At 35.2% G+C, this 21,119-nt stretch overlaps 1 protein-coding gene across 1 annotated transcript; it reads left to right on the top strand.

Annotated features, from left to right (window-relative positions):
- The first annotated feature begins 946 nt into the window (after positions 1-946).
- LOC148942928 (uncharacterized) lies at positions 947-20,514 on the top strand. The gene is made up of 2 exons (XM_089102273.1): positions 947-988; positions 19,715-20,514. The coding sequence occupies exons 1-2, from the start codon at positions 952-954 to the stop codon at positions 20,233-20,235; spliced, it is 558 nt and encodes a 185-aa protein (XP_088958399.1). The 5' UTR covers positions 947-951; the 3' UTR covers positions 20,236-20,514.
- The last annotated feature ends 605 nt before the right edge of the window (positions 20,515-21,119 follow it).

Genomic DNA, 21,119 nt, shown 5'->3' with positions numbered 1-21,119 from the left:
ATACATCAGACCTATAATAAACTGCACTTGAGCTATATCGGGCCCTAAAATTCTTATTACTGGTTACTTAAGCAAAGAACTTATACAGGCTGTGAATTGGCATTATCTACTTTAGCATATGTATATATGGAAAAACTTGCACAGTTCCTATCCATTGTTTGGAACCGATATTATAATCTATGCCTTGCAATTTACTATTACTACTAATAAAAAATCACCAAACACCAAGCCCCTTTAGGTTAACACTTCTGCGCCCACCCCTTTTCCGCCAAATTCCTCTTCCTTCTGACTTACCGAGCAATCTGATGTTGCAAAATTCCTATTTAATTTATGATAATATATTGGTCCACAATTTTTGAAGCTCGGTCTGAGCTTCTCGATCTTCTAGGGGCTCCTAGTGATTTTTGTAACATTTGAAATATTTTTTACTACCATGAACAATTCAAAATATAATTAAACGCACAAAAAATAAGATCAAAGCTCATGAAGCAAAGTAGATTTTTTCCTTTTTTAACGGCTAACTCGTGACAGATGAAAAAGTATAGCAAATTTACAATAAAAGTAAAAATAAAATTGCATAATTATTAGCATTATAATCCCCAAGACACGAGCTACGAAACACACTAAAAGCCTCAAGTGCAATAGCAACCGCTGAACATACAATTAACAATCACTAAAACACAAAAGGCAAAAAGATGTTTAGAATTTTAACTCACCAAATGTAAACATTTTGATTCAGATGACCTTACTTGTGATACAAAACTTTATGGCAAAAATGAATGGTATTACCATAGACAAAAGGAATTTATTATATACCTTTGACTGGTCTTTGAGTGTGACCCAAAACACAAAAGCCTCTGTTTCAAGCGTGCCTCTCTTTGAATTTCGACGACATCTACATCAAAGTCACGAAAATAAATTGAATTTGTCGGAAAAATTCGAAATCTAGAAATGTTTCCTGCTACACAGCTGGCCCTCAAAACCAAAGGTATGCTTATAACCAAAAAAACTTCTATCATTGCTCAAACAATGAATTTAGGTGGCAACAAAATTGGCAATATCTATCAAATGAACTTGTTTGGCTGTATTATTGATAGCCTAGGAATCAATATTGGAACCCCCACCTGCAATACTCTAAAGCAGAAGTTAGGCCTATCAGAAGATTAAATGTCATAAAATCACTAACAAAGACCACTTGGGGTAGCAGAGCCAAATTATAGGGTAAATTTTTCACAGTTAATATTATTGACTTACAAAAAAAAGTCAATGTAGCCTACCACTTGATGCCTTTGTTTTTGCTCTTTACAAATATAATAATCACTTCTATTGCAAATTTAAATTTACCCACCCGACCCGGTAAAATTCTACTTTAGCTACTTTTGGCTATCTTGGGAAGGGGTTAGGTTAAGAAAATGAGACTTTCAGGGATGGGTCTACAGGCTAAAGTATGTCCCGGGAAGGTATTTTGAAGTACCTACCTCCACTCCTTCTCCCTCTAAAGGGTCATGAAATTTGCCTACATGACAGGTCTATACCCATTGAAATTTTGACAAAACAAAATTTTACCTTAATTTTCAGTTATCAGTTTCTTTTTCTCTGGCTTTAGCTCTGAAAATGCAATTTCAAATATTTGATCAGAATTTTAAGAGATATAAATAGTTTATTTCCAAAATTAAGGAAATTTATTTGCATATCTTTAAAACCTTATAAATTAGGATTAAGCAAAGTTATGAAGCTGAAAATAATTTTGTTGTACTTCAGTTAAGCAGAAGATTAATTTTTGCAAGGTTTCACTTCTATAACACACAGATTTTTAAAGGTCATCAAAGGTCAGGACCGTCTAGAGGGAGAAGGAATGGAGGTGGGTACTTCAAAATATCTTCCCAGGACATACTTTAGCCTGTAGACCTATCCCTGAAAGTTTCATTTTCTTAACCTAACCCCTTTCCAAGATAGTCAAAAGTAGCTAAAGTAGAATTTTACCCCCGACCCTCCTAATGTGCAAATATATACCCTGGATTGGATTATTCCATTAATTGTCAATAGCAAAGTTTTGAATAGCCTAGCAAAATTCAGTGCTTTTTTTGTTGACAGCAATTTGAAAAACTTGAAATGGTAGGAACATGTTTTATATTTGAGTTGCCTAATAAATGAGGTTTGAATTGTTATAAATAAGTAATGAATATGTGTGGAATATGTTATTCTTGAACAACTTATTCATAAACTAGGCCTAGTGATATGTTTTTAACCACTTTTCAATAAATTAACTAGTATTGACAACTTCTGTGTGTGGTTACATTTCAGGGTATATATTTGCACATTAGGGGGCAAGGGTGGGTAAATTTGAATTTGCAGTAGAAGCAGTTATTATATTTATAAAGAGCATAAAAAAAGGCATCAAGTGATATGTTCATTTTATTCATAATTCAATAATATGAACTGCACAAAATTTACCAATTCTAGATAGAATAAAAAAAAAAAACACTTCAGTACAAAGCTTAAATGTGCTGCAGTAATTTGTCAATCAGCTCCACAATGAACTCTTAAAAGACTTGATTCTATCCAGAATCCAGCTATTTTGACAAGGACCTCTGCCAAGTTGTCCTCAGTGCTAAACAAAAAAGAAAAACATCAAAAATCTAACCATGTGGGTTTTACTCAATAAGATGTGAACAGAGAATCAAAGTCTCTGAGTCTCTGTTTGCATCTTGTTGAGTAAACTCTAAAAGGTTAGATTTTTGCTGTTTTTTCTTTTTGTTTAGCACTGAGGATGACTTGGCAGAGGTCCTTGTCAAAATTTTTGCTTGTTCTTTGTCTTCATGTTTTGCCACTGGCTGACAAAATCCTTTTTTTTCACCTTTTTTATTTTCTTTTTCTTTTATTATTTCCTTTCCTTTCTTAGCTTTATATATCAACAGAATGCAACACTCACAATAAGATCTTTGTCTATTTCTTCTTGTTTTGGTTTGTGTGGAGATGCTTTTGTATAGTCTCATTACTAGAATCAACTTCCAGTTCCTGCACATTTATATCATGCTCATTTTGTTCCTTTAAAATATCATGGGTAATTTTTTTTTTGCTATATCTATCTTTGATGTGATTTTAAGACATGGAAAAAAAATTGGGTGGGGTGGGGGGGGGGCAGCCTGAAGGGGAAGAGTTGAGGTCCCTGGTTTTGGGGGGGACCCTGGAGTGGGGACAATTGTCTGTCTAGTTTGCATCTCAAATCATCATGATATGCATATTCTCAGAAGGTTGCCATAAATGATGCCCCAAAACATATCACTGTTACCACCTACCAATAATCCAATTGATAAATCAAATTTGCAAATAACTTGTTACAATATTGTGATGCTTAACATCAGTTGGCCAGTGTCCTGGAAACAATACATTGAATTTATTTCTAAAATCATAATATTTTCAATGGCTTGTTGGCTCAGTCAAGTAATATGTTGTTCTTTTACCTTAGGATATCATGGGTCTGACTTTCAATTCCTACATCAAACACAAATTTCATAAAATTAATGAGAAGTTGCTTAGAAGCTAAAAAATCATGTCTTTGGATTATGTGAATGGATGTTATTGTGTTGATGATGTTGTGTATTGATGTATGGTTGGTTATGTGTATTGATGTATGGTGTTTATTTGGATGTTTATGTGTATGGATGTATAGATGTTATTGTATTGATGGTGTTGTGTATTGATGTATGGTTGATTATGTCTGTTGTATGGTGGTGGGGACTGTCTGTTTGTATGGTGGGGAATGTGTATTGATGTATGGTTGGTTATGTGTATTGATGTAGGGATGGTTATGTGTCTTGTTGTAAGGTAGGATAGGGCACCACTTGGAATCATAGGCCACTTGTATGGAGGGATAGGGCACTGCTTGGAGATATTACTATAAAAAGAGGGTACTGCCTGCTCATTCTGCATACAGGGATCTAGGGGGTACTTCCCTCTCATTCTGCATACACAATAAGGGGGTACTGCCCCATCAGAGTGCATACACAATAAGGGGGTATTGCCCTGTCATTCTGCATACACAATTAGGGGGTATTGCCCCATCATTCTGCATACACAATAAGGGGTTACTGCCTTTTCAGAGTGTATAGAGGGATCCAGGGGGGACAGGCCTGGAGAAGTACATACAGTATGTATTGATAGAAAAGAAAACATGTTGCCATCTATAACTGCAATTAACAACACCATCTATGACTTTGAATATGTAAGTGGCAACAGTGGGGGAATTGCTGTTAATCCTTCTTAATGATCTTAAACCAATAAGGAAGAAAAGAGTAGCTCCATAGGGCCACTTCCTTATATTAATACAATACTACTTAAATTCCACCACCAGCAAGTTCACAAAAAACTTGGTGTATCACAAAAAACAGGGGCGTAATTTCGTCAAAACCCTGGGGGGTGGGGCAAAGGTGGACCAAACTTTCCCAGGTCAAGGGAAAATGTCAGTGAGAAATAAAAAATAAGCCTTATAGAACCATAAATGCAAAGAATTGCTAAAGAAAACTGGCCCGTTTCTCTGAATTATGCAGGTATATCTTAGTTTTGACAATATTTTTGAAGAAACTAAGGTACTTGTGTAGAATCCAGTAGTCATGCAAGAATTGTATTGAAGATCAGATAGGCATTTTACCAGGTAATGCCTAGACGCTGTATAAACAAATGGTTTCTCACTCTGGGAACTATATTTAAACTTTAGTTTTTTGGGGTTTATTGGGACTAAAAGGTACCTAAGTTGGGTTGTTTAGGTTAGGTTATGTATTTAAGACATGCTATGCTTTACCCCCACCCCCTAATGTGCAAATATATGGCCCAAATTTTTTTCTGAACTATTGTATTTTAATACTATTTTGTTTTATTTCATCAGCATTAACAAAACTTCACTTATTGCATGACTACTGGATTCTACACAAGTACCAAAACTGAATTTAAGCTTGGGGGGTGGGAAAACTGGGTTCCAGAGGGGGCAGTTGCCCCCTATCCCATAAAAAATTCCACCCTTACAAAAAACAATGCTTTTGATGTCACTTCTTAAGTAGATAATGCAAATATTGTGAACATATAAATGAAATCTACAAATGAATTCATCAAAATGATTTTACATTGATCTTTTATGTAATGACCTTAACTTTTAGTTACTATGTAATGTGTTTTGTTCTTTACTAGGTTTTCAGCTACATCTGATGAAACTAGCATAGGTCCCATTTATAATGAACTGTATTGGTCATTTATGTAACTCTTTTTCAATATTGTCTCAAACTGTATATTGTTTCACAATATACAAGCATTGGTGGCTCAGTCAGTAGAGCATAGGTCTTGTAATCCCAAGGCGTCGAGTTTGAACCTCATCAGGGCCAAATTTGGCTGGTTTCTAGGAAAGTAAGGTTTTATTACCAACTTTTTGTCTCTTAGTAATATTCAGTTAATTGAAGCTTTACTATTCGTTCTTTACTTTAATTAGCTGCAGAAAAAAGAAAAACCAAAATATAATAATGAAGTGGTTCTTGTTAATTGTTTGTTACACCCTTTAGAAATGAAGTTGCACTTTTTACTGTGGCTACTGTAGAATCATCAAGAGTCTCTGATGGTAGAATGGTGAGCATAGTTTGTACATGAAAACGCAGTATTTTTTGTTAAAAGTGATACTAGTTGCCCCCCAATTTTGTTGGTTACTTAAAAAGGGCTGTATAACTTATAATTTCCGTTTGATTGAGCCCTCTCGCGACATTATAGGACCACTAGGTTGATATGATCACCTGTGGGAAAAAGGAAAAACAAATAAACATGCATCTGTGATCTTTCTTTGGGCAAAATATACAAAATTCCACATTTTTGCAGATAGGAGCTTGAAACCTCTACAGTAAGGTTCTTTGATACACTGAATCTGATGGTGTGATTTCCATTAAGATTATATGAATTTAGGGGCTGTTTCGCCCTTTTTTCGAAAATAAGGCAAATTTTCTCAGGCTTGTAGCTGTTGATGGGTAGGACTAAACTTGATGAAACATATATCTAAAATCAGTATAGAAATCCGATTTTCTTATGTATCTATTGATATCAAAATTCCTTTTCTTAGAGTTTTGGTTACTATTAAGCCAGGTCGCCTCTTACTTACAGTTTGCTACTGCAAACTGTTTGAAAAGCTTGGAAATATAAAATGATATCATCATTGTAATAATTATTGTCTAAAACCCTTAACTGGGGATTTGCCTGAACACCTACCATATGTTTCTCCTCCAAGCCCCCTTAATACGCTATGCAATTAAAGTACAAAAACCAATATACGAAATCAGATTATTAGAAGCGTGGTTCTGTTAGTACAGTGCTGGGATTCAAATTATAGTGTCTTAGGTTCAATTCCTAATATTTTTTTTTCAGTCACGGTATTGTCACCTTCTGTATGATCATTTTCAGATAATTTCACTGTTTTATAAATGTGACGCATTCATTTTTAAAGCATGTACTAGGAAGGTATTTTGTCAAGCGTTTTGATTCAAAAGGGAATAGAGTTCATCCAGTTCATGGTTTTCAATGACATTCTTAGTAGATCACTAAATCCATACCCCGATGTATGGCGTATTTTTGTCAAAATCCGGTGTCTGTGTGTGTGTGTGGGGGGGGGGGGTAAAAATCTGCAGGCAGTTTTACCAAATCAAGTGAAAATAACAGAGAAAACTTAACAACAAGCCATATAGTAATAAAAAAAAGGTAAAGATATACTAAAGAAAGCTGACCTGTTTCAGTGGATACTTGAATTATGCAGGCGTATCTTAGTTTTGACAACATTTTTGGAGAAACTAAATTTCACCTGAGGGGGGGGGAGACTGGGGTCTGGGGGAAAACTGTGGTCTGGGAGAGGCAGTTGTTCCCTCTCTCCCATAGGAAATTACGCTCCTGACCACAACCCCTTGCCACTTGTGGTTGGAGAACCATAGGCATGTGGTTCTGGAACCACTCAAAATTTATATATTAAAAGAAGGATTACTAATAGTTATACTTACTTATTCAAATTATTTACTTGACAATTCCGCTGTAATTTTCTCTCCATGCGCAAGATTGTTCATCCAAAGAGGAAAAAAAAACAAATGAAAACAGTTCTGTAGGAGAATTCTGGTAATTCTTCTCAAAATTTTGAAATGAAAACAAACCTAGTTTATAATACCATGTATTGTACCTACACAAGAAATGATCTTTTTAGAAATTTTGATTCATTTGTAAGTAATGAATGGCTTTTCTATTTAGGGGTAGGTCAAGTAACTCCCTAAGCCTAAAGGAACATTTCTGTTGAGCTAGCAAAATTTCCCAGAAGCATGTCGATATATAAACCTGTCTGCTTATTTATTAACCTTTTGTGTTGAAGCTACTCGCCTGGAACTACTTTCTTAAGTGCTACTAAATATAATTTTTCAAAACAAAGAATTAAAGGTATATTTCTTATTAAAAAACCAAAAAGCAAAAACACACGACACTATTTTTCCCTAGATAGGAGGTGATTAGAAACCATATAAAAAAAAAGAAGTTTTGAACTGAAACTCAGGAACAACATTAAAACTTAAAACAAACAGAAGTTATTCTGTAAAACAAAAAGATCATGACAGTGTTGTTTCTAAACTAAATTTGAGTCAAAACGAGCAGAGATTAACTTCAAAAACAAAGTTTTTCCGAGGGAAGTAAAGAGCGAAATTGAAAGTTAAAACAAACAAAAATTATTACTTCCCATCCTATCTAACATATATGAATAAAACTAGTGCAAATAAATCAACTGGTGACATTTTCCTATGTTATTAAGATTACAGAGAACTAGCGCTTTACTGGAAACTTGAAGGAAAACAGGAGTTTTGGTACATTTAAGGGCACTTTTAACAGTATAAAAGTAAAGCATTGTTAGATTGAGGCTTTGTTTTTTTTTTTTTTCGTTTAATATGGCATCACTTCTGCACAATGAGCTCAGTCCAATGATTGACTGTCATTTTGGATCTGAAAAAGACATTTCATGATTATTTTGTAGGCAAGTTTGGAGTGAAGGAATCTTATTAGCATTAAGACTACAAACTCGCTTTAAAATTTGTATCACAACTTTATAGAAATTCTCTGTTTTATAGAGAGAAATAACTGGATCTCCACAGAGTCGATATTATGGTTGATATGTTCTTCATTTCGAGTAATAGGTGAGACCAAGATGTTACCAAATAAATCAATCCATTATTTGTATCCTATTTATTAACTGTAAACTTATTTTTTTATGCCTACGTTTTTAAGATAATTTTAATTGCATACTGAAAGTTACTGACATCACAGCTCCTGTAGGACTATTAAAGCATTATAGATTAGTTTGTTGTTGTGAGGCTATGTATTTACTTTTGACTCCTAAATCAATATTCTTGTTATTTATACTTTGCTTTTGTGTTTTCAGTAGAGTGCTAGTTTTCTGTAATCATACAAACATAGGGAAATATCACCAGTTGATTTATTTGCACTAGTTTTATTGATATATGTTAGATAGGCTGTGAAGTAATGATTTTTGTTTGTTTTAAGTTTCAACTTTGCTCTTTACTTCCCTTGGAAAAACTTTGTTTTTTTAAAATTAATAAATTAAGTTGGTGAAATGCCCTGGTATAATCTTGCAATTAGTTTTATGCCTGAGCCACATCATACTCACATCTGTCATTAAGAAAAAATCCATGAAAGACATGACATTTTTTTTGATTTCTGCATCACGCTTGTATTTAAAAAGTGGAAAATTAAAATTGCAAGAAATTATTTTAAAGAATGGTCAACTCAAAGAATTTATAAACGAAAATAAGAGATGACACACCAGTTTGGGGTGCATTTGTGATCCCAAAGCTGCAAATTACAAATCAATTCAAGTTACCAACTAAAACATCTGTAGCCTATTCTAAGCTGAAGTTATTGCTATTAATAAGGCCTTTGAATATACAGGAACCAATCTTCAGAACTATCCTTATATAGTTATATGCTCAGTAATTCTACATGCTATGCTAAAGTAATTCTACAATGGGTACCAGCTCATTTTGGGATGGATGGTAATGAAAGTGCAGACAGAGCTGTAAAGCAGCTCTGAGTCAAAAGTGTTAACAAAAGATGGGCAGCAAATTTGAAATCTGTTAAAATTATAGCCCTTTTGATATTATGATGCATAAGATTCTGAAATATGATAGTTTCAGAGTTAGAGACAATACTCTGAAGATTATGGCTAGAGTATACTTTTGATGCAACTGAAGTGCCAAATGATTTTGGGAAAATTTTAAATAAGCCTTTTTATAAGAAATGGGATCAGAGTGAATCTAGTTGTATAATAAATTGATTAAGAGATGCTTATGGTTGGGTTCAACAAAAAGCATGATTTAAGGAAAGGGGGAACTTGCACGGCAAAATTTTTTCCTGTTCAGATGAATAATTAGGAACTGTCTTAATCGTGTAACTCCTTTTGAATTCAGTTGTGTAGATTTTGAAGAAGCATTTTATTTGGCGAGAAGAAAAGCTTCAGTGAAGGCCCTATCCCTGTCTTTCATACCTGTAAGTGCATTAAAAAAGATTAGTTCTATGTACAAAAATGCTAATGTTTTAGTTAAGGTGCAAAGCCAGGTTAGCTATTGGTTCTGTATTGTATTAAATAAAAAAAAACAAGTTTTTTAAACTGAAAGTAAGGAGCGACATTAAAACTTAAAACGAACAGAAATTATTCCGTATATGAAAGGAGATATCCCCTCCTCGACGCCTCGCTCTTTACGCTAAAGTTTTTTATTTTTTACAAAAATAAAGTTGTGAGACAGAGTCAAACTTTAACGTGAAGAGCGAGACGTTGAGGAGGGCACAGCCCCTTTCAAATACAGAATAATTTCTATTCGTTTTAATTTTTAATGTCGCTCCTTAATTTCAGTTTAAAAAACTTGTTTTTTTTATTTAATTTCTGATCGTTTTTTAGTTAATGCAGCTTTTATTTGCATAAAAATTTTACTTTTCTTTCGCTAAATAGATGTCTTAACAAATTAACTTACGTAACTAACTTCTATATTCGTATATTTTTCTTCTGGCAAAAAATACAAAGTTGCAGATTTTTGCAGATATGAGCTTGAAACGTATGTAGAAGGGTTTTCTGAAAAGCTGAATCTGACGGTGTGATTTGCATTAAAATTCATTTACTTGTGGGGGATGTTCCCCCCCTTTTTAAAAATCGAGTAAATTTTCACAGGCTCGTGGCCTTTGATGAGTAATACTAAACTTAATAAAATTTATATATTTAGGATCAGCATTATAAAAACATTCTTTTGATATATTTATTTATATAAAAATTCCTTTTTTAAAAGTTTCTATTACTATTGAGCCGTATCGCTTGTTTTTTTACTGTTTTTTTTTTAGTACTTATATGTTATTACGCATATGAGGGGGTTCTCCCCCTAGTCAATAGCACACTCTCTACGTTAAAATTTAAAAAAATTTTGATTCACAAACCTCTGAATCACAAAGGCCGTTTAATTAGAATAGATAGCTCTTTTGAAAGCACTAAAAAAACTGTAGCGTAAAGAGCGAGGTATTGACTTGGGGGAGAACCCCCTCACATACGTTATAATTTCTGTTCGTTTTAAGTTCTAAAATTCATTCTTACATTTCAGTTGAAATGTAATTATTCCGTATATGAAAGGGGCTGTCCACTCCTCAACGCCTCGCTTTTTACGCTAAAGTTTTTTATTGTTTTAAAAAATAAATTTGTGAGACAGAGTCAAACTTTAGCGTAAAGAGCGAGGCGTTGTGGCGGGGACAGCCCCAAACCCTGAATCACAAAGGCCGTTTCATTAGAATAGATAGCTCTTTTGAAAGCACTAAAAAAAACTGTAGCGTAAAGAGCGAGGTATTGACTTGGGGGAGAACCCCCTCACATACGTTATAATTTCTGTTCGTTTTAAGTTCTAATATTCCTTCTTACATATCAGTTGAAATGTAATTATTCTGTATATGAAAGGGGCTGTCCCCTTCTCAACGCCTCGCTCTTTACGCTAAAGTTTTTTATTTAAAAAAAAAAATAAAGATGTGAGACAGAGTTAAACTTTAGCGTAAAGAGCGAGGCGTTGAGGAGGGGACAGCCCCTTTCATATACGGAATAATTTCTGTTCGTTTTAAGTTTTAATGTCGCTCCTTACTTTCAGTTTAAAAAACTTGTTTGTTTTTTTTATTTCTGATCGTTTTTTAGTTAATGCAGCTTTTATTTTCATAAAAATTTTACTTTTCTTTTGCTAAATGGATGTCTTTACAAATTAACGTACGTAACTAACTTCTATATTCTTATATTTATCTTCTGGCAAAAAATACAAAGTTGCAGATTTTTCCAGATATGAGCTTGAAGCCTATTTAATAGGGTTTTCTGATACGCTGAATCTGACGGTGTGATTTTCATTAAAATTCTTCAACTTGTAGGGGATGTTTCCCCCCTCTTTAAAAAATCGAGTAAATTTTCTCAGGTTGGTAGCCTTTGATGAGTAATACTAAACTTAATAAAATTTATATATCTAGAATCAGCATTATAAAAACTTTCTTTTGATATATTTATTGACATCAAAATTCCGTTTTTAAAAGTTTCGATTACTATTGAGCCGTATCGCTTGTTTTTTTATTGTTTTTTTTATTACGTATATGTTATTACGTATATGAGGGGGTTCTCCCCTTAGTCAATACCACGCTCTTTACATTAAAAGTAAATTAAAAAATTTTGATTCACAAACCCCTGAATCACAATGGCCGTTTAATTAGAATAGATAGCTCTTTTTAAAGCACTAAAAAAAACTGTAGCGTAAAGAGCGTGGTATTGACTGGGGGGAGAACCCCCTCACATACGTTAAAATTTCTGTTCGTTTTAAGTTCTAATATTCCTTCTTACATTTCAGTTGAAAAAACTTGTTTTTTTATTTAATTTCTGCTCGTTTTTTAAATAATGCTTGGAAATCCGGCGCCCCCTTCCTAGAAATGTCCCTTACCCCAAAGAAACATCCTCTACGTCACTATTCTCCAGAGTAACCCCCTCCTCTAGCCCCCCCCTCCAGAAAAAATCCTTCCTAAAAATGGTTGTATACTTCCCAATAACCAATAAATAATGCTGGCAAGTCCGGCGCCCCCTTCATGGCAATTTCCCTTCCCCCATGAAAACTTCCTTCATGAACAGATCCTCCAACATAACCACCGACCCACCCTTCCCTCCCACTACCAGAAAAAAACCTCCTGAAAACTTCTGTATACTTCCCAATAACCAATACTATGTTAACATTGGGTAAAGTTCATAACTTTTAGCCCTCCCTCTGGGAACTTCGGGGATTAAGTCATCCTAAAAGACATATTTATCATATTTTTGACCATGCTGAACAAAATGGCTATCTCAAAATTTTGATCGGGTGACTTTGGGACAAAAATGAGCGTGGGAGGGGCCCTAGTTGCCCTCCGTTTTTTTTGGTCACTTAAAAAGGGAACTAGAACTTTTAATTTCCGTTCGAATGAACCCTCCCATGATATTCTAGGACAACTGGATCGATCCGATCACCCCTGGAAAAAAAAACAAAAAAAAACATACAAATAAACATGCATCCGTGATCTTTCTTCTGGCAAAAAATGTAAAATTCCACATTTTTGCAGATAGGAGTTTGAAACTTATATAGTAGGGTTCTCTGATACGCTGAATATGATGGTGTGATTTTCATTAATGTTCTATAACTTTTACAGGGGATATCCCTCTTTTATCAAAAATCAGCCAAATTTTCTCAGTCGCGTAACTTTTGATGATTACCACTAAACTTTATGAACATTATATATTTGAAATAAGCATTGAAATTTGATTATTTTGATATATCTATTGGTATCAAAAAATTTCTAGAGTTCGTTTTCTAGAGTTTCGGTTGCCATTGAGCCGGGTCGCTCCTTACTTACAGTTCGTTACCACGAACTGTTTGATCAGGAGTAGTGTGCAAGATTAACCGGTAAGTTTCGAAACTCACTTTTACCAAATAAGTTACGGGTAACTTTGGTAAGTTACCACATAAGTGGTAAGTTTCAAATACTCATGAATTTAAAAGAAAATATTCTCTCTTCTCTGACAGATTGATAAGAAAAAATATTATTTTTGCATCATTTTATATATTTCCCACTTCGTGTACATGGGGGAAAAACTATAAAAATTGCACTTTAGGCTTTAGATAATTCTTTTTAAGGGATAAGCTAGAGCTTCTGCAGCTGCTGATCCCCCTCCTCATCTGGTGCATCTTCAAACACTATGTCTGGCAGATCATCTTCCACCAGACCATCCCCACTATCATGTGGCAGTGAAATACTGATAGAAAGACATGATGACAGTGTGAACATCCATTCCAGCCTTTCAGTTCGATTTCCAGGCATTTTTGAAGCTGCACGGCGATGCTTATTTTTTTTTTGCTATTGAGTGACTGACGGACCATTATAATTTTGTTTACTGTTTCATGCTTGATGGGGTTTCTATGTTGGGTCTATACTAGTCCATAACCTGACCAGAGTCTGTCGCAGGAGGCTGCGGTAACACGAATTGTTGATATTTTTACAGCCGATCCCGTAAGTACCAACTTCGCAAAAAAAACAAAAAAACAGCCCACCAACAGGCTGCCGATTCGACAGCTTTTGCAGTCTCAAAGTACAATGATTTGGAAAAAAGGCCACTTTTGGAGATGTAGCTATAGAGTTCAGCCAAAAAGCGGATCAAGTAGAGTAGCTGCAGCGAGGGCGGGATCATTTGCAAATATCCTCCTATTTTCTAGGTACTTGTGGATTTTCCTTTCCCCATTCTTTGAGACTGGCAAAAACGGTGCAGTCTCCAAGAAATATCGCTGTAGCAATTTAAAGTACGGGATGACACACGAATGATCTTCCTCTCCTTCAAAGAAGTGGCAGCCAAGTAAAATTGGCTTCAAGAATTTCAGACAGGCTATTGATTCAGTTTCACATCATTGAAAAGTACTTTTCTGATATCCTGAACACCCTCATTTATATCATATCTTCTATCGATTGACATAAACCCTAAAGGTTCTCATGACTCTTTCATGAAGCGCATAGATCGGTTGATAGATTCCCAGCGAGTTTTGACTGGTAGTTCTGGACTGATAGTTTTGCCAAGAAGTGCAATCTGCTTTTTGTTAAGCACAACTTGAGCCATGTGACGAGACCTGACAAATGTGATGGCCTTAAAGATATTTTTGACACACTGGTCTAAGCTTTTCATAGTATCAAAATGTAAGGGATGCCTCCAATGGTTTGAAGGTGGGGATATGTTTGCTTCAATAACGAGGTAGCAAGTTTATTTATACAAGGACTATCAAGGCAAATGACGTCAATCCCTATCATTGAATTCCTATCTTCTGTCATAGCAACTCGTTCCAGTTCATCAGGTACAAACTGCGTCCATCCAACGAGTTTAAAATATGATTTGGGCTTTCAATATAAGAAAATATGTAATAGATAAATGCAGCCAAAATGGGATAATTAATTTAAAATTTCCTAATCAGGATTTGACTGAGCTTTAAATTGATTCTTTCATCCAGGAACAACGAGTTTTGGCTATTTTACAGTTCTGAATTTCCAGTTTAATGTCAACATGCTGTCAGCAAAGCATTCATCCAGGTACTTGATTTGCACTTCGTGATCCGAAATTTTCTTCATAGCTGGATTTGTAGATCTTCTGATAAGAGTCTTATTGCCTCTACAAAATATTCACTTTTGACCACAGCGAATGGTATATTGCATGCATAAAATGTACGAGCCAAAGCTTCGTCGCAGGCTTCCTGTTGTTCTATGGTCAGTTTTTGGATACAGGTATGTTTTGGTTGCTGCTCCACTTTGGTTACATAAAGCAGAGGAAGGGAACTTGAACGAACAAGGGGAGTCGGAACAGAAGACCAATAAGTACTGGGAAGCGATGTTCCAGTCAAAGTGTTTAAAGTACTTGAACTTGATTAGAGCCACCTTTGTCAGAACTGTTGGAATCTCTGCCGACATCTTCAGATACTGCACCATTGCCTCTTTCACGTGACTCCTTCTTCATGCGCTTCTGGGATGATGGGAAAGATTTATGTTTGGGCAGTAGTTGCTGCTCTGTCACCATCACAGTGCTAGATTAGAAGAGATTTGACGGAATATTTTTTATTAATAGGCCCTACTACCCGCATTATAGCCTGATATATAATTCACTGATTATTTATTCTATAGTTAAAGATAGCCAGTCAAAAAATTCGAGTAAAAAGTCAAAAACTCACCAAATTAAATTGACCTCTGCTGTGAACGTCTTATTTATTCAGACTGACTGACTCTTTACATATTCCCTTTCTTTTTTTTTTTTTTTAACTCAGGCAGGAAATTACAAAGAGGTAGACCAACAGAGCGATATGAGCATAAGCTCAAAGGTGTATGACTCATGCATTGAATCTGATGAATAAAAATATTTGTACAATAGATTTTAGTGGAGTGGCAGCTCTCTTAGGGATGGATTTGTTTCAATTGAGAACATTTTTTTTCATCAAAAACTCAAACTTACAATTTATGAAACTTACCAGTAAGTTTGGCCTAAAACTTACCATTACTGGGTAATTTACCCAGTGGTAACTTACCGTGTGGTAACTTACATCTTGCACACTAATCAGGAGTTAAATAGGGTTGTATTGCGCCTCTTTTTGTGGTATGGTTTGGGATACATGAGGGTGAAAAGCTGATATTAGGTTTAGAGAAGATTCTGTAAAGTTCTTCCCAAGATTTCTTGCCCCTTCACCTCCCCCCCCATATTTCGAAAAATACCTGGCATTTTTCATCGAAAAATAATTTTTTTCTGTATTGTCATTAGAAAAATAAAAAAATAATTGCCCCCTAGATATAGAACAATACATTCCCCTTTAACTTCCATAATATTTTCTTAAGAACTCACTGCCTTTTCATTTACAAGTGAAGCTAAAATATATTAATAATGGTTAAAATTAAAAAAAAAGTATTTAATAGAAAAAAATAATAGAAACCTGAAACTTTCAGCTTCCCATTCTGAAGCCTTTGTAAAAAAAAGCCTAAAAAAAATAAAAAAAATATCAAACGATAAACAAAAAAAACGAAACAAAAAAATATGAAAGAAGACACGTAGCCTTTGTGAATAATTTTTTGAAAAAAACTACGTTTTCTAAAGAGATAAAGAGGCTGAGTTACAAGGTCTAACCTTAACACGTACAGGGATTAGGAGGCACAGTTGGGGGGGTACCACCCCCCAAACCCCCCGCTTTCGAAGCCTTTAAATATAAAAAAAAATTTCTTTAAACTGAAAGTAAGGAGCAACATTGAAACTTAAAACGAACAGAAATTATTCTGTATATGAAAGAGGCTGTGCCCTCCTCAACACCTCGCTCTTTACGCTAAAGTTTGACTTTCTGACAACTCTTTTTTTAAACAATAAAAACTTTAGCGTAAAGAGCGAGGCGTTGAGGAGGGCACAGCCTCTTTCATGTACGGAATAAGTTCTGTTCGTTTTAAGTTTTAATGTCGCTCCTTACTTTCAGTTTAAAGAAATTTTTTTTTATATTTAAAGGCTGCGAAAGCGGGGGGTTTGGGGGTGGTAGCCCCTCAACTGTGCCTCCTAATCCCTGTACGTTTTAAGGTTCGACCTTGTAACTCAGCCTCTTTAACTCTTTAGAAAACGTAGTTTTTTTCAAATAATTTCTGCACGTTTTTGTACAGTTTATTACTTATTATTGCTTGACTAACTGTTAGCTGATCGTGTCAGGAGTTAAAGTTGGGGGGCTGCCGCCCCCCAAACCCCCGCTCTTGAACATTCTTGTGTTAAGGCTTTTAATTCCTGAATACTCAAATCACGTCGTACAGGGTGCCTCCTAATCCCTGTACGTTTTAAGGTTCGAACTTGTGACTCAGCCTCTTTAACAGCCCCCCAACTGTGCCTCCTAATCCCTGTACGTTTTAAGGGTCGACCTTGTAACTCAGCCTCTTTAACTCTTTAGAAAACGTAATTTTTTTCAAAAAATTTAAAAAAGAAACTGAGTTTCTTTTCAAAGTATATAAAAAAGTTGATCTAATGGTGAATCGAACCCGGGTTTTCTGCCTGAAAATCTGTACTAACAGCCGCTGGACTATACAAACACAATAGTTATTTTTGTTTAGCAATTTGAAGCTATTTTCGACGCAAGCAAATTCCAAAAAATCTTGATTTTGGGTTTTGGGAAACCAGTGAAGGTGTTAAAATTGGTCCTGGAAGTTTCGAATAACCGTTCCCAGCCCCCCGGACCACATTTCCTATAAATTTCACACCGCTCGACCCCCGTTAAAGGGGGGGGGTTGGGGGGGGAAAATATAAACTGGGGAATGATAGGCCACCGAGGAGTATCGGACATGTAAATTCTGGGGGTCATTTTTTAGGTCTGAAAATATCAAAAGGCCCTAACAGGTCGAATTCTGCTTCGAATGAGTCCTCATTCAACCGGATCCGTTGCCAACTGTGGCCTGTAGGCGTGGCTAAGAAAAAAAAAAAAATGAATTTTAAGTGGCTATATTTGGTTTTTGGAAAACAGGGAAGGAGTGATTGGATTGAGCTGAAATTTCGAGGATAAGCTCCCGGGCCCTAGGAAAGCTTAACCTCTAAATTTCAGCCCAATCGGACAACGTTAAAGGGGGGCTGTGGTGTGAGGGTCCAAACTTCCGGCCCAGTTTACCCCATGAAGATAAAGTCGGAGGAGGATGAAATTTTGCAAGTTTCTTAGTTTGAGCTTGGGCTACAAAATGCGATTACCGCCGTCTCTCTGCGACCTCTAGGACCTGAAATCGCTTAACATTGTGGTGGGTCGCCTCGTTATAGAGGCACAAGTGTGCCTCCTTGAAATCCAAAAACAAAAGATTTTGGATTGTGTTTTTTCCTTTATATGTTTTGTTTAGGCTATTTTTTCCTGTGGATAAAGGCTTCCAAATACGAAGCCGAACTATTCGGACTTTTATTAATAAAAGTCTGATTTTGTGTAATTTTTTTAAAATTCATTGTCTTATTAAAAATTGTATCCATTATCAAATACACTTTTGTGGCAATTGTAAATTTCCCTGAATTGACGCCAATGAAATTCATTCACTCTAGAAGTCAGTAAGCTTTGATTAGGTTGTGTCTGATTTCTTATTAGTGCAAATTTCACTAGAAATGTTAGTGGTACAAATGGTTACGTAGGTGATGTATAAAGAGAGTACAGATTTCATTGGGAAAAGGAGGGAGGGGGCCAAAACTCCCTTCAAGATTTGATAAAATATATAGCAAAAACAAACAACTAAATGAAAATGATTAAGCTTCCCCCCTTTGTTCTTCACAAACTCTTGACCCATTGCCGTATTAAATAACTATTAGATTTGAAAGTTTAAAGTCTGCTCTTTTTAGGTGTAAAATTAGGAGATACAAGGAGTAAATAAGATTTGTTATTTCATTTTGATAACCAAAGAAAAAAAACATTCATTCAGTGCTTCATTCAGTGCTAAATGTACCACAAAAATAAATAAAATGGCCCATAGTTTAATATGGTATTCACGTGATGGTAAGACAGCTAACCTTATTGATTACTTTATTGTAAACCAAAGACTAGCAGGATACTAGGGTATATAGAAGAGCATAAGAGCTATATAGAAGAGTATAAGAGCTATATAGAAGTGTTAGAAGTATAAGGTATATAGAAGAAACCAAAGATGCAATATACTATGGTATGTAGAAGTGCTATTATTCATGCTAAAAGTATAATATATCCATCTAGTTGTGTCTAGGGTTAATGTGTTCCATATGACTTGGAACTCTCCCATCTTTTGTAGTGGGCTCATCACTTTGGTCTGTTTTCAAGAGTCATGTTCATGTTAGTATTATTAACAAATCAACATTATTTAACTTTAACTCCATTAGTTAAGAGTGAAATACATATTCTTTTCGAAAGGAAAAAGAATCCAACAAAAGCAAAGGTAAAGGTAAGGAATACGGCATTGGACTTTACAATCTTTTTCCTCCTTACCTTCCCCAAATTTCTCCAGGTACCCACTTAGAGCTGGGTCGACTTTGGCTGAGCTTACAGAGTGACACCACTGACCCTCATCCCGAACCAAATAATTGGTACACTAGGATTCGAACCCTTTCCCCTTTCGAACAAAGAATCCTAAATCCACACCAATCCACTCGGCTAGGACGACAATCTACTCGGCTAGGACAAAAGCAAAGGGTAGACACAAAAAAGAAACTACTTTTCTGGCCCCCAACTTGCTAGTTTTCTCACTAAAGTCTGACTTGTGCTTTCCTGGAATCATTATTGAAATGGAACAAATATAGGGATCTGGGAATTGGAAGTGTTTTATATAATGATAGGCCTTCTGAAAAGTGAACTGGAAATCTTCTTTTTAAAGTAAACACAACCCAATGAGGAACTTTAATTTTTAGTTAGACTTTAAACTTAGAAAAATGAAATACTAGAGGAAACAGCAATGGGAGTTAATTTTATAGTCAGAAAAAACCTCTGTTTTACCTAAGTTTTCACTATTTCTTGTTCTTTTATTAAGATAATTACAAAATCAAGGTACCTAAGAAACTGTATTATTTTGTAAAAAGACTTTTTTCTAGCCCTCTTTTTATTTTTAAGGTGTAGCCCCATTTTTAATTAGTTTTTGGATATTTCAGAGCTTCAAACTAAAGAAGATGAAGAAAGATCAAAAAAGAAGTTTAGAGAGAAAAATAGGAAGCGAGAGAGAAGTGTATCCAATGAAGAAAAAAGGGAGGGTAAGATTTCAAAGAAAAGGAAACAGTCAAGATCAAGCAGTCGAGAAAAAAGGCCTCGCAAAGAAAAGAGAGCATCAAGCAAACTTAAAAAAAGATGTGATAAATCTAAAAGTGAAGAGAGAAATAGTGGATCTAAATATGAAAAGAAACGTCTAATAGTAAGCGACTCAAAGAAAGATAAAGAACCAGGATCTTCAAAAGACAGAGAAAGGAAATTATCTAAAAATATTGATAGAAGGTTATCCACAGATGAAGAAAGAGAATCATCCGTAAAAAAATATAAGAAACGGTCGAAGGACATACACAGAAAATCATCTAAAGATAGAGAAAGAAAGTCATCCCAAGATAGAAGAAAAAAATATAAAGATCCAGATCAAGAATCTAGGCATAAAGAACACAAGATGAAGAAAGATGAAGATTAAGATGAAGAAAGAGAATCATCCGTAAAAAAACATAAGAAACGGTCGAAGGACATACACAGAAAATCATCTAAAGATAGAGAAAGAAAGTCATCCCAAGATAGAAGACAAAAATATAAAGATTCAGATCAAGAATCTAGGCATAAAGAACACAAATTACAAGAAAGAGGACCAAAGGAAAAAAGACGTTCAAAAGATAGGGAACTTGATAGTAAAAGTGGTGTAAGAGATTATAAAAGTGACAAGTCCAAAACACGAAGCGAAAAGAAAGATGGGGTATCAAAGGAGAATATGTGTTATAATAAAAATTCACGAGTCCAGGAAGTAGGTGATGAATGTCTCCCAGATTGGTCAATGTTTGAAGAAGAATGGTATACAATGTTTCAGAAATGTAACCCAGCGCCCAAAAAAGTACTTGCTACTGATCAAAAGGTATTTTTTTTTAACTCCCTTAGAGAATGAGCTCTTGGAGTCCAAACTAGACTACTACTCCTACTACTGACAACTCAATGCAGCACCAAGCCGCCTGAGGCCAACAACTATGCATGCTTCTCCTCCGTCCCAATTTATTCAAAGCCTCCCTCTTTAAACCCTCTTAAGAAGTTCCCATTTCCTTTAAATTCGTCCTTTCAGCATCCTCTAAACCCATTAGGGGGTGACCTGATTTTCGTTTGGCCCTTGACGGTATAAGAACAACCTTGGACAATCTCTTATCCTTCTCTGCAGAACGTGCCCTAGCCATCTAAACATTTCGTTCATTATAGCCATAGAAAATGGGATTAACCCATACTTTTTGTACAGCTTAGGCTACTGTTTGAGTTACCGTCAGTCAGTTGGGTACCCAGAGCAATTTGTTGGCAATTTCTGTGGAAAACATGTCGCAAATC

This window comes from Artemia sp. Qi Xiang Cuo, chromosome 16 (assembly GCF_049724085.1).
Source record: "Artemia sp. Qi Xiang Cuo chromosome 16, ASM4972408v1, whole genome shotgun sequence".
In the NCBI taxonomy this organism is placed as follows: domain Eukaryota; kingdom Metazoa; phylum Arthropoda; class Branchiopoda; order Anostraca; family Artemiidae; genus Artemia; species Artemia sp. Qi Xiang Cuo.
This window is presented reverse-complemented; position numbering and strand designations above follow the sequence as displayed.

Bases quoted from the DNA above. Each gene is read 5' to 3' on its own strand.
- LOC148942928 (XM_089102273.1), top strand. From the start codon at position 952: ATGTTTCCTGCTACACAGCTGGCCCTCAAAACCAAAG. The intron at 989-19,714 runs GTATGCTTATAA...TGGATATTTCAG, and splicing joins GCTGGCCCTCAAAACCAAAG to AGCTTCAAACTAAAGAAGAT.